The 13162-nt window shown below is 35.0% G+C and overlaps 2 protein-coding genes across 2 annotated transcripts; one reads left to right on the top strand and one right to left on the bottom strand.

Annotated features, from left to right (window-relative positions):
• Nucleotides 4487–7905, top strand: LOC109359163 (PXMP2/4 family protein 4-like). Its single transcript, XM_019603726.1, has 4 exons — nucleotides 4487–4912; nucleotides 6784–7015; nucleotides 7366–7490; nucleotides 7626–7905. The coding sequence occupies exons 1-4, from the start codon at nucleotides 4532–4534 to the stop codon at nucleotides 7710–7712; spliced, it is 825 nt and encodes a 274-aa protein (XP_019459271.1). The 5' UTR covers nucleotides 4487–4531; the 3' UTR covers nucleotides 7713–7905.
• Nucleotides 9587–12899, bottom strand: LOC109360879 (uncharacterized oxidoreductase At4g09670). Its single transcript, XM_019606069.1, has 2 exons — nucleotides 12355–12899; nucleotides 9587–10391 (listed from the first exon to the last, which is right to left on the bottom strand). The coding sequence occupies exons 1-2, from the start codon at nucleotides 12817–12819 to the stop codon at nucleotides 9771–9773; spliced, it is 1086 nt and encodes a 361-aa protein (XP_019461614.1). The 5' UTR covers nucleotides 12820–12899; the 3' UTR covers nucleotides 9587–9770.

Genomic DNA, 13162 nt, shown 5'->3' with positions numbered 1-13162 from the left:
GTGGTTAACAAGGGTAGAGGCATAATATTGGCAACCAAACACTCTAGTCTCAAGTAGGTCAGGTCTCTTTTGGTGAAGGTACTCATAGGGTGTCCTTTCTTGTAATACAACAGTAGGTTTTTATGAGGTAAGTGGCATGCTGGACAACATAAGACCAAAAGGTCCTAGGTAAGTGTGAATGAAAAAGCAAAGTCCTAGTCACATTGAGGAGGTGCCTATGTTTTCTTTCCACAATAGAGTTTTGTTGTGGAGTTTCTACGTAGGAGGTTTGGTGTAATATGCCAAAATCTTTAAAGAATTGAGGCATGTTGAATTCACAATCGTTGTCAGTCCTGATTACCTTCACTTTCTTGCCAAATTGAGTTTAGACCATTGTCACAAACTCTTGAACTAATTTTCTGGCCTCTGCTTTGGTTCTCATTAGGAAGAGCCAAGTATGTCTAGAGTAATCCTCAACAACAGTGAGGAAATACTTATGTCCACATATGGATGGGATAGCCAAGGGCCCCCATATGTGCTATGGACTAAGTCAAAAAGGTTAAGGCTCTTATGCGTGCTATCTTGAAAAGCTAATCTAGACTGTTTTCCAAAATGACATGAATCACAAGCTATTGCAGGGTTAAAGTGAACAAAAGAGTATTGCTTGCATATAGATTTTAAAACACTAGTTGATGGATGGCCCAATGTATAGTGCCATAGGTCAAATTCAGAATTAATATGTAAAGCATTTACATTGTGTTCTATGTTAGCAACATTATTAAAATTTCTTATAAGGACATATAGGCCATTTCTAACTTCAGCATGTCCAATCATCTTCCAAGTAGTCATATCCTGGATAGAACATTTCAAGCCATCAAAGGTTAGAGCATAATGCATAGAACTAGATATTTTATGAACAAAGATCAAACTTGATTGAGTGATAAATGTTAAACTTACCTAAGTCAGGGCACACATGATCTGTGGCCCCTGTGTCAAGTATCCATAAGGAAGAGTTACCTGTGGTATCATGACCCTTAGAAATGTCCTGAGGATCAGCTGCTGGCATTGGGTGCATGCTCAATTGATTTATGTTGTGATCATCCTTGGTTGGTCCTATATTGTGCATCAATGATGATAATTGTGCATATTCTCTAGCACCAAAATTAAACTCTGTTGTGTTGCCTTCTATCATTTGTTGTTCCATAGGTTCTTTATTGTCAATTTGAGTTGCATCATTGATAGCCATATTGGTTTGTCTTGGATTTCCTTGTTGGTAATTCGGGGGGAAGCCATGCTTAAAGTAGCATGTTTCTATTGTGTGCCTTTCCTTGCTACAATATGTGCAGAATTTAACTACATTAGTTCTGCTAGGATTAAAACTTCTTGTGTTGCTTCTGCCCCTACCTTGTGTGGTTCCCCTTATGGTATTGCTAGTTCTTGCCCTCCAATTCTATCTTTGATCATCTTGGTTGGTTTGTTGCCTATTGTTAGCTGAATTATAAAGAACCTTGGAGTTTTGTGGATTTTCACCAACTAGTTGTCCTTCTTGCTGTATGAGTAGTGAAAATGCCTTGTTCATGGTAGGAAAGGGTTCCATCATCAAGATTTAGGATCGTGTAGCATTAAATTCCTCATTCACTCCCTTGAAGAAGCAAATCACATACTCGGTTTCACGATATTCTCTATTTTTGCTGGCCGATTCACATCTGCACTTAACTTCACAAACACATGCTGGGAGTGACCTTATGGACTCAAGCTCATCCCATAAGATTTTTAAATCTGTATAATAGCTAGAGATGCTTCTGTCCTCTTGCTTGACTGAGTGGAGGTCTTGGAGCAGGTTTGAAAATCTGAAGTAATCTCTTTTAGAGAATCTTTGTCTTAGGTCTTGCCATAGCTCTCTTGCACCATCAATGTACACTATGCTTTGAGATATTTGCGGTATCAAGCTCCTAGTGATCCAAGACACCATCATGGTATTGCAACGCTCCCATATGTCAAAGTTAGGATCTGATCTGCGCGATGGTGGTATTGAACCATCTAGGAACTTGAATTTGTTCTTAGAGAGCAATGCTCTCTTCATTGATCTGCTCCAAGATTGGTAATTCCTACCATCAAGTGGAGGGGAAACTAGGATTGCCCCTGGACTCTCACCAGGGTGTAGGTAGTAGGGACTTTGAATGTCATAGCCATTGTTTTGTATGGCTTGTTGGTCCCTTTCTTGTTCAACACTCTCTGCCATTTGTTAGTGAGCATGATTTCAAGAATTTGGAAGAAAATTGAAGAAGGAGAATGAATGATTAGAAGAATGCGCAGCAAAGGTAAACCATAACCTTCAAAGAGAAGGCTCTGATACCATATTGCTTGGAATGGAAAAATTCCTCATGACTTTATTTGAGTATTTGAACTTATCTCTCCACAATATGCTTCACTTTTCTTATTACTTTATGAACATAACACCTCTCTTATATACTAGAGCAAGTGCAAGAAAATGGAAAGAAAAACTCAACTAAAACTAACTGATTGAATAACCGAAAAACAGAAAGGGAAGAAATTAACTAACTTTAACTAACTACTAGAATTGACTACTAGAATTAGTTAGCTTGTATTCTAAGAAATCAAAGTTGGACTGAGGCTGTTGGACTGAGATAGCTTGGGTTGCCTAAGCTTGCTTGGTGACTTGAGGTTGATTGATGACAACCTAATCTTGCTCTGTATGCATTCTCTATGTTGAATTGTATTGACTTAGGTGTGTTGAGGTTGTTGTGTTGTATATTCAATACCATCAAAATAACATTGTTTTGTTTTTCCTCATCATCAAAATGAGGTTATTTTAGTCTTCATCTTCATTTATTCATCCATCAGTTTTGTTGTTGTTGTCATTGCCCAAGGTCACTATTACATAGGGTGTAGAATAATTGATCGATCATGGCATCTTCAACAGAGAAGTGTAAAGCCGGAATTGATTGGTGGTGTCGTGGTGATATCGCAAGGAAGATAAACATAGAAAAGAAGATCCAAAATAACATCATTTTGATGTCTAAACTCACGACATTGTAACTCCTATCAATGGAAAGACTAACATGAAAGTTTAACCAAAGTTGATTGACTTTGGGAAAAAACTCAAAAAGTATTTAACCAAATTGATAAAAAAAATTAACGTAACAATTTTCCTATAATAATTTCTTTCCCTTTCCATACACATACATTGTTAGATTTTCAGGAAAACTAAAATGTCAAATATTCAAACAGAAAAAGTTAAGTATATAGTGTAGTCAAACTACACTATTACACATTTAGTATATGTTTCAAAATATTTATAGAAGTTATGTAGTTTTTAGGGAACTCGTGGATGAGATCCACGACTTTGGGGAAGTCATGGACCAGGAATACGACTTCCTGACACATTCTCTCTCATCTATAGAAGTCATATTTCCCATCCACGACCTCTACTATTTTTTAGAAGTCGTGTACGCTAAACAAGATTTCCATTGTATATTAGTAATAAAAATATTGTGTAGCTTATTGATTCTTGGTTTTCATTGTAATCTAAAGGTTCATGGTTCAACATTCACTCATTGCCTATTTTTAATTTTTTATAACTATAATGAATATAATACAATCAAACCATAATGTATTAAGTCCTTGTACAAATAATATATGTCAAAGTTATAAGAAAAAAATATTTGGTATGTATTGAACCATGAACTTCTAGGTTGCTATATAATTAAAGAACCACTAAGCTAAAACATATTTTTATTATTTATATACAATAGAAATCGTGTTTAGGGTACATGACTTCTGAAAAAAGTGTCAGGAAAATCACATTTCTGGTCCATGATTTCCCCAAAGTCGTGGATCTCATCTACGAGTTCCCTAAAAAATACACTAATTCTGTAAATATTTTGAAATACCAAACATGTGATAGTGTAGTTTGACTACATTATCCACATAATTTTTCCTGTTCAAACAACCACTCACCTCAAAAGAAAATTAGTTTTTTACTTATAGGGTGAGGCACACCCTTGGTAGGGAGCACATCTTCACATTATGCTATGCTATGTATTTATGATTGATCAGAAAATACTTAATAATTAAATTTTTAAGTTAAATATATTTTTTCACCCAATCACAACTCATGTCACATGGAATGGCCACAAGATGTATGATAGAAAATGTAATCTCCTTGTTATAAAAAAACCAATAAACAATGAACAAAGATCCTCTCCATTAATGAAGATGCAAATGATTGTGTTTACTCATATTTTTAATGGCAAAAAAGTGATCTCACAGTAAATAAAAAGATAAAAATGTTATTACATATTTTGTTTTATGTGTTATTATATGGTATTTATCTCTCTCCATTAATGAAGATGATACTTACTCATAAACAATAGGTAGCATATGGGTAACTCCCAAAAAGAACTAGTTAAACGACAAGTCGTTGGAGGAGGTTATATCAACCAATAATCCGAACTTAAGCAAACGACTTGACGTTTGATTCTTCCTCATTCTCCCATGTTCAAATGGCTCAGCCATCAACGCCACCATCATGAACCTTCACTTTCTTCATTCTTCACACTCCACAATGAACAACAACACAATCTCACGTATCATAATCAATCGCTTCTCCCTCACAACGAAACCCTCGTTTTCCAATTCCTTAACCACATTTAAAAATGCTATTCTCTCTGACCCTTCACATTGCACACCACATGTTCGACGTTATTACCGCATCAACAAAGCGCCGTCGCATCACAAACTTTCACACCCTTGTTTCACACCAACGTCCCCTCCTTCCTTTTCTTCTTCTTCTTCTTCTACGAAGGTTGGGTTCGTTGGTTGGTATTTGCGAAAACTCGAAACTCACCCGGTTATGATCAAGAGCATCACGTCCTCGCTTATTTTTGCTGCGGCGGACTTAACTTCACAGGTAGAGGAGTTGGATTCTTAGAAGGGAATGGGTTGAAATGTGATCTCCGGTTTTGTTAATTTTAGGAAATTATCATTTTAGTTACCGAAATTGTAAGTTAGTTGTATTAGTATATGAAATTATTCTCCATTAGTCCAATAGAAGGGAATGGTTTTAAGTTGCGGCTGTCGTCTTGGTTGAAATTAGGTTGAGTGTATGGCAAGGAAGTACGGACACTTCACAATGGTCACTACGTGACACATATACCTATATGTATTAGACACTTTTGGACACTCCTAGTCATATTCTATACCACTTTATATTTCTTTTATTGTATCCCCGTGCCTGTGCTGTGTTGTATCCCCGTGCCTGTGCTGTGTTGTATCCATGCCCCATTTTGTGTCTGTGTTTCCTTGGTGTAGTGAATTGCAGCTAAGCATTGCTGATGCCATGGTAATTGCAGTTGTGGAGACTTCCAAAACTTCAATATTGTGGTCGCAATTACGGTTGGGACCACAATTTTAAACTAAGCAAGGGACTAATATGATTTTTGCTTACCATTTTAGGATAAAATTGATAATTCCCTAAAATCAGGGACCAGAGTTTTATATCCCAGCAGCAGTCTCATTGCAGTGTGATGCCCTCAATGCAGTCTGCAATCACTGCCTGTTGCAGTTGCACTGGTGGCCGCAATCAAGAGGTTGTGTCTGCGTCATGTAAAGCAGCCCCCTATTTGAATCACTTTCAAAGACTAATGTGTCATGCGCTAACACAAATTTAGGGACTGAAATAGGCATTTTGTCAAAATGTTTCCTTTTTTAAATGGAAGTAAGCTAACAGTAAAAATGTACTTGCTCATAATTCAGTGTTTTATTTAAATTATTGGAAATTGTTTTGCTTTTCTAGTAGGGACTAATGTGAAACAGGTTTCAATAACTTCCCTCGAATAGCTGGTTATGAGTGATGTCTGAAATGTTTACTTGGAATTTACATTGTGACCACTCTTGTAGGATTTGTTTATTTTTTCCTTCCAATCCTTTATCTATTGTGGGTAAACTACTATGTTTGTTTTGAATTGTAGTGTGCAACCAAAATTGCAGCTATAATATTACAAATTTACTTTTATTAGTCTTCACAGTCACATAGCGACTAAATTTGTGATTGCATTGGCCACATTATCTTGTGATTGCTGTAAATGCAACGGAAATTTAAAATCACGGGAACTACTATGTATTTTATATGTACTAGAGGATTTTTTTGAAATATCATTTGTTTTCTGTTTTCTGATATGGAGGTTGAGTAAAGGATTTGGATGTTTTGTGCATGTTTGAAGTCAATTTTGGGTTTAGTTCCGATCTTTGGATTTTGGGCAGCTGCTTATACATCTTCATAAATATAGTTTCCTTTTCCATTGCTGGACATACTTACTCACTTGTTCGATAATTGAGGAATTCTTTCTCTGTTCTACCAGTTTCTGTTTCTTTATATTTTCAGGGGAGACATGGGCAGGATGAGATTTTCCTTTCAGTAATTATATATATATATATATATAATTACTTATTAAAGTTAATATATATACAATGGTTACAACTAATGCTTAAAATTATATATATATATATATATATATATATTATATTATGCATAAAATTGCGCCAACAACCTTCTCAACAATTTCTGATGTCAATTTTGTTTGTAATTTTTCAGACTTTTTCTTTGCATCATGTCAATTTTTCTGAGGCTAAACTGAAGTGTTCTAACTTTTAATGGGGCTCTGGCTTTTTCTTGGTTGTCTTTTTAGTAGTTCCAGATCTTGTATGTTTCCTATGCAAAATATGAATCGCAATGTTCGGCATTTTTGTCTTCACTAACTTGTTGATCTAAACATGTCTTAGATGATCACATTACACTCTTCTTCTGCTTCGTATGATTTAAAAAGGACATCCCGCATGGCAATATATGGATTGCTAATCTTGGGGCCATCACAGCATATGTGGTTTAATTTTCTGTCCAGAATTTTACCAAAGAGAGATGTGTCAACAACCTTGAAAAAGATTTTCATGGGACAGGCTTTATTTGGTCCCATCATCAATACTGTTTTCTTCGCCTATAATGGTGCTGTGCAAGGTGATTTTTTTAACTTATTATGTGTTGACTTTTTCTTAAATGATCAATTCCACAAAATTTGTATGATAGTTCACTGACATGTATTGTTGTCTGATTAAGATAGTTTTTAACTCCAAATATTTTTAGTTAGCTTCGACATAATTTCGTACAAGCTTAGGTTTAGGGAATTTGTGCCATTTAACTGATATATCATGTGCATGATTGTTTCCATGCATTACTTGGCTTCTTAAGCCAGGGTTTTCAAAATCTGCTATATTTATAGATCAATTGTATTGCCTTTTCATCTCACTCTGTGCAAAAGCCCTGAGGTTCTCGATGATTCTTAGTTACTATTTTGTTGCCAATGTCAGGTGAAAGTGGGCCTGAAATTATTGCCAGGTTGAAACGAGATTTACTCCCTACATTATTAGGTGGTGCTGTGTATTGGCCTATATGTGATTTCTTTACCTTCAGATTCATTCCAGTCCATTTACAGGTATGTAAATTTGTGTGAGACGTCTTTTTTAATAACATAATTTTTCTGTTTTATTCGATATTAACGGTAGCTTCAACTCAGCATTTACTTTCCAGGTGTTTAACTAATGTTTGTATTTCTTTCACAATTCTGCAGCCTCTGGTGAATAGTTCCTGCGCATATATATGGACCATTTATTTAACGTATATGGCAAACCGAAAAAATGTGAGTGATGCTGCCTAGGGTTAGTTTGGTAGAGATGTAGTGCTATAAGTTTAGTATTCTCAAGCAGTTTCTAAGCATGTCTGTTAGAAGAGACTAGTGACTCAATATATTAGTTTGGTATTTCCACGCTTCTAAGTTTCATTTTTGGAACTTCTTGCCTTCATCAACTTGTTACTAAATTTATTTTGTATGTAGGATTTATGCTTGCATATCCTTACTTTGCCCTTTAAGTTGAAATGAATATTTTGATATAATGAGTTCTCCTGAGAATTGTTGTCAAAAACTAAATATGTGATAAAATGCATGATATATTTACCCTCTTAAATCATCCAGTTGAGTCACATGGCAGCTATGTCTTCAAATAATTTCCCTATCATTAAGGTCGTCTCATATGTTTGACTAAAACTGAATATAAAAGGCTGTAATCTTCCAGGTTTGTGGAATGTAGTTACATTTAAAATTGAGTTTAGGAATCACTAAATTATAGGTAGTTCAAAAAAAATGGAATACAAACTTTATATATGAGAGATTTTAACATAATAATTAGCTTTTACTTAAACATGATTCTATCTCAACTAACCGTGCTTGATTTTGATGATATATGTCTGGTTCCTCCTTAAGTAAGAGGTCAGGTTCAGTGTTGTTTATGGGGGAAAAACCTTGCTTGGAGAGCTTCTCCCACCACCATCTTGTGTATGTTCTTCATTCTAATAAGATTTGTGAGGATACATATGGTCTATGCAAAAGAATATGTTTCTATCCATACAATTCCATGGTCAAGTAATAAAAAGAAGAGCGAATCCACAACAACTATGTATTGAATACCAATTAAATTATAGATTATATAAACCAAATAATTTATAAGTAAAATAATCTAGACCTAAAAAATTAAATTAAATAAGAGAACTAAGTCAAAAGGGAAATTATTCTCAAGATTAGTTTCACCCAATCATTATTAACAAACCCATAAAGATATCTCTCATTTAGCGCTTGATTAGTTTTGAAGGTGAATTATCCTGAGGTAATCATTGCTTCTTAATTTATTGCATATTTGATATGCATAAATCATACATAATAATTAAGACATATCAAGCCCATTAAAATATATAATATTTAGTAACTCTCAAGGATTTGAACACACTCAAACCTTAAGCTCAATATGATCATGTAGTGCTATAGTGGGTATCAACACAATCACAAGCATTAAAAATAACATAACTGAGTAAAAAACAAACAATCGTTAATAAACGACAAAATCAAAATCTCATTGTTAATTGTATTCAAAGGACTAATCCCAATCCCTATAGGCCTATAATAAGAAAACTACCCAACCATGTCAGAGAAGAAAGTTATATATAACATGACTGAACATGAAGTAATAGCAAGAGAAAAATAAAAATCTATTATGGCTTCTACCTTGCTGCTTCTGTCCACATGTGTGCATTGCTTCTGCTTTTATTTATCTTTCCACTAATTTCTTCTATCAGTTGGGCAACTATACTCAAATCATATCTTCAGTTCTTATGCCTATTTTTTTTAATTTGAAATATTTTCTTTATATGAATTCAAAGTCCCACGTGACTGCCAAATTGAAAATTTAATCTTCAATTATATAAAATTAGAATTCTTTTCACAAATCTATACTTTGAGATGCCACAATGTCAAGCCATGAATATTTAAGAGCACATCTTCTGTCCTAAAATGTATATCATTTTATATACCTCAAGGACTTATAGCCATAGATTCCTAGAACAATGTTTTACTAGCGAAATGGACATAAAATACAAATTCATCTTTTACTCGAGCTCAATGGATGCTTAAATTGTAGAAGTTATTCCTGTCATCACAGTTGAGATATTTTGTACATCAATCATCACCATCCATGAAAGACATAAAAAAAGTGCACAATGTGAGTTTTGTTGCACAGATCCTGCATGCTTCCACAACATTGCAGAAATTAACTGCTCACAAACAAATTGTAACATGTCTTTATTTGTAATGTACTAACAGCAAGAAAGAAAAAACATAAAGTTCTCACTTAAGCAAGGTTCAGATACAACAGCAATACAAACACCTTCACTCCTGAATATGAACAGGCTCAAAACCTCTATCAATTGAAGCCTTCACAGCATCCAATATTGTTTGTGTTTTCCTACTAATTGTTGGCCATTTCTTCTCAGGTTTAGAGTTGTTGAATTTGATTTCTCCCACCAAGCGAGAAAATTCCGTTACCATAAGAGCCTCCTGAGGGAGATCTGTGTTTACTGTATGCTTGCTTGGCTGTGAATCCCACTTAGTCACTAGTTCATCAAACTTCGATTCCGAAGACGTATAAAATGATGCCTCCTTCTCTTGATAAGGGATGATAAAGTCATGAACATGCAGAGTTCCTTTTGTCCCAATAGCAGTTATATCCATTGTCAAGTTGGAAAAGAAAGAGCAATAGAAGGTTGCTACTTTACCATCTTCCCAGTATAGAGAAGCCCCAGCAGCCATTATCACCCCAGCCTCATTAAGCACAGGGTCACGTGAGGCTAATACAGTTTTCGGTAATTTATAGTTGGCAGCCAACAGGATTGCCCTAACACAATACCACCCGGCATCACCAAGAGAGCCGAGAGCATCAAGATCAGGCTTCACGCGAATGTTGTTCTGAAGAAAATCGGCATCAGCACCAAATGTAAAACAGGTGTGAATCTGTGCAACCCAAAAAGAAACATTGTCACGATAGAACATGAACACAATATAAGTATTATCAATCTTTAAACAACCCGCCTCGCCAATATTCTAATATTGACAAGAGCCTAGGCCTATAAGGAATGCCTTCTGAGTTATTTTTATTTCAATGGATACTTTTTAAAGTCCAAACAATATGCATTGCATGTATAAGTAAAGATATGAAGAATTGTACAATGGAGAACTCATATTTACTCAGACGATTGAGATTAAATTAACTATCTCAAACTTTACCAAGAAAATGATGGAAACAAATCTTTCAAGTCTGAGACAAACAACAAAGAATCACAATTACAGAGAACCAGAATCAGGAACTAGGAAGCAGATCAAACTTCGGAAAAACAGTGCAGCCGTAAAGATATCGGACATGCAAATCAAAACAACAATAACCAAGCCTTAATTTCACTAAGTGGGGTCGGCTACACGGATCATACGAGCCATAATGCTCTTTCGAAAACATTTGAAAAATCATTAATAAATGCTAATTAAAATTAAAAAGAAACAGATTTCCATAAAATTAAAATCATTATACTTACTTTACTTTACAGTTGCAAAATAAGACATAATTTGGATTTATGTTGGCTTAGATTTATTACACGAAAGTGTCATACATTCAGACAACAGACATTATTTGTTTGTTCCACAAACATTTTCCCTCACTTGAGCTTGAACCTAATTTTGCAACTTGTACTTGGGGCAAAGAGACCTTATGTCAACTACTGTTTAGACATCTAATGAACAACTCAACAATCAATAAGCAACAGGTAAATCAAAAGAACCCAAAGCTTTAACCATGCTATTTTCACTATAAAATTATGCTACCCCAATCACTCACAACATGTAAAAACAGGAAGGGTCAACATGAAGCAGGTTTCATCAATGAATTCGATTATCATTCTGGGAAAGCTAGAGGAACATGTCCAAACATTATCAGCTTAATGGTTCAAAATTCAAAAACTCAGATGATACAGTACAAAAAATTATAGGCAAGATCTCATGCCAAAAGCTTCAACAAAACACCAATTAACAACTGTACCCAAAATATAGAAAACACATAACAATAGATAAAAGTCACAAGGAAGATTTCAGTTGTTCATGCTTCATATGATGCTCAGGCTCAATTTCAGAATGCTCTTTGGTGACTTTTCTTTCAACATCAACAGAGTCTAATTTGTGCTTGGTAAAGTGCTTTTATGATCACAACCTCTTAGAAAAACATTTAACTTCTCTTGCACTATAAATCTAGACTTTCTTAAACTCAAATGTTGAAAACTTAACAATATATGGTTTAGTAACTTTTGGTGCTTAGAGCAGCCTTACAACAATCTTCGCAACAAATATTTTTAGATAATGGAAAGACAATAGAAGGTTTATCACCTTTTTACCAAACAAATTTTGATGACCTCAATCATCACAATAGCTCTAACAGGTTGCAGCATTCTTGAACTTAATCACAATAATAACAAGAATGTGCATAAAATAGCAATCATTTAAAAATAATAACAAATTTAAAAAAGCAAGAGTGAACAAAAATGCTAAAAATGACCAATTTGATTTTTTTGTGTTTGACCACTTTGGGCTTGTCAATTTTTTAAAACTAAATTGATATACACAAAAATTTTGAAGAACAAAAATAGATATTTACTTTAAGAGTAAAGACTTATTTTAGTCTTGTGTTCCTGGTAAGTTGAAAAACTCAAAATGATTATAAAAAAAATATCAAACATGGTCAAATTAATCATTTTTATGACTTAATAGCGAGACTATATTGATTCAATTTCACAATTTTGTGTAGTGGTTTGAGTTTTTACTTTTTGGGGAATCAAATTGGTAAGAAAATTTGTAAGGACTATAGTGGTTACTTCGAAAATAATTGGATAGAAAATTAAACAGTTTCATTCCATCAAATTGAAATGCCTAATACCGATTTGAGTTCTCCAAAACGGTGCGCATCAGATAAAAAATCCTTAATCACACTCGTTCTAGGATGATGCACCCACATGGTACCATCCATGAACTGCACCCCATTGGATTCGCACGCCTCAATTATCTCATCAAACTCCAAAGCATTAAGAGCCACCGGTTTCTCCAACAGCACGTGCTTCTTCTTCTGTGCTGCCACCACCGCCCACCGCACGTGCAAGCTCGTCGGTAGCGGCACGTACACGGCGTCGATGTCAGGGTCATCCAGTACGGCCTCGTAGGAGCCGTACAATTTGGCATCGTCGGGAAAGCCGTTGGCCTCGGCGAAGAGTTTAGCTTTGTCGAGGGAACGGCTCCCGACGGCGGCGATGACAGCGTTGGGGGCGAGTGAGATGGCGCGTGAGACCTTGCGAGCTATGTCGGCGCAGCCTATGACTCCGAAACGGATAGCGTGGTTTTGTGGCATGATTGGAGGAGTGAGATTCGGAAGGAAAGAAATGAAACGTTTCGGAGATGGGAGTGATTATGGTCAACAGTTAAGTAATGTTGTCTACACAAACTACTGTACACCTCAATTTTGTAAGAAAAAAGAAAGGTATAATTAGACACCCTGAGTTTTAGTGAAATTACATAAATTATCATTTACTTTTCTACATCTACACAAATTTCTTATAGTTTTTATACTTTCATTTTCATTACATGACCATCCCTGCATGAAAAACAAGTGTAATCTTCTAAACAAAAAATGTGATAAATGCAATTAAGTTAAACAAAACATGGTATATTGTGTAGAAAAATTCAAATAATAT

Source organism: Lupinus angustifolius, chromosome LG11, assembly GCF_001865875.1.
Source record: "Lupinus angustifolius cultivar Tanjil chromosome LG11, LupAngTanjil_v1.0, whole genome shotgun sequence".
NCBI classification, from domain to species: domain Eukaryota; kingdom Viridiplantae; phylum Streptophyta; class Magnoliopsida; order Fabales; family Fabaceae; genus Lupinus; species Lupinus angustifolius.
Note: the sequence above shows the minus strand (reverse complement) of the source record. Positions and strands in the feature narration are given on the sequence as shown.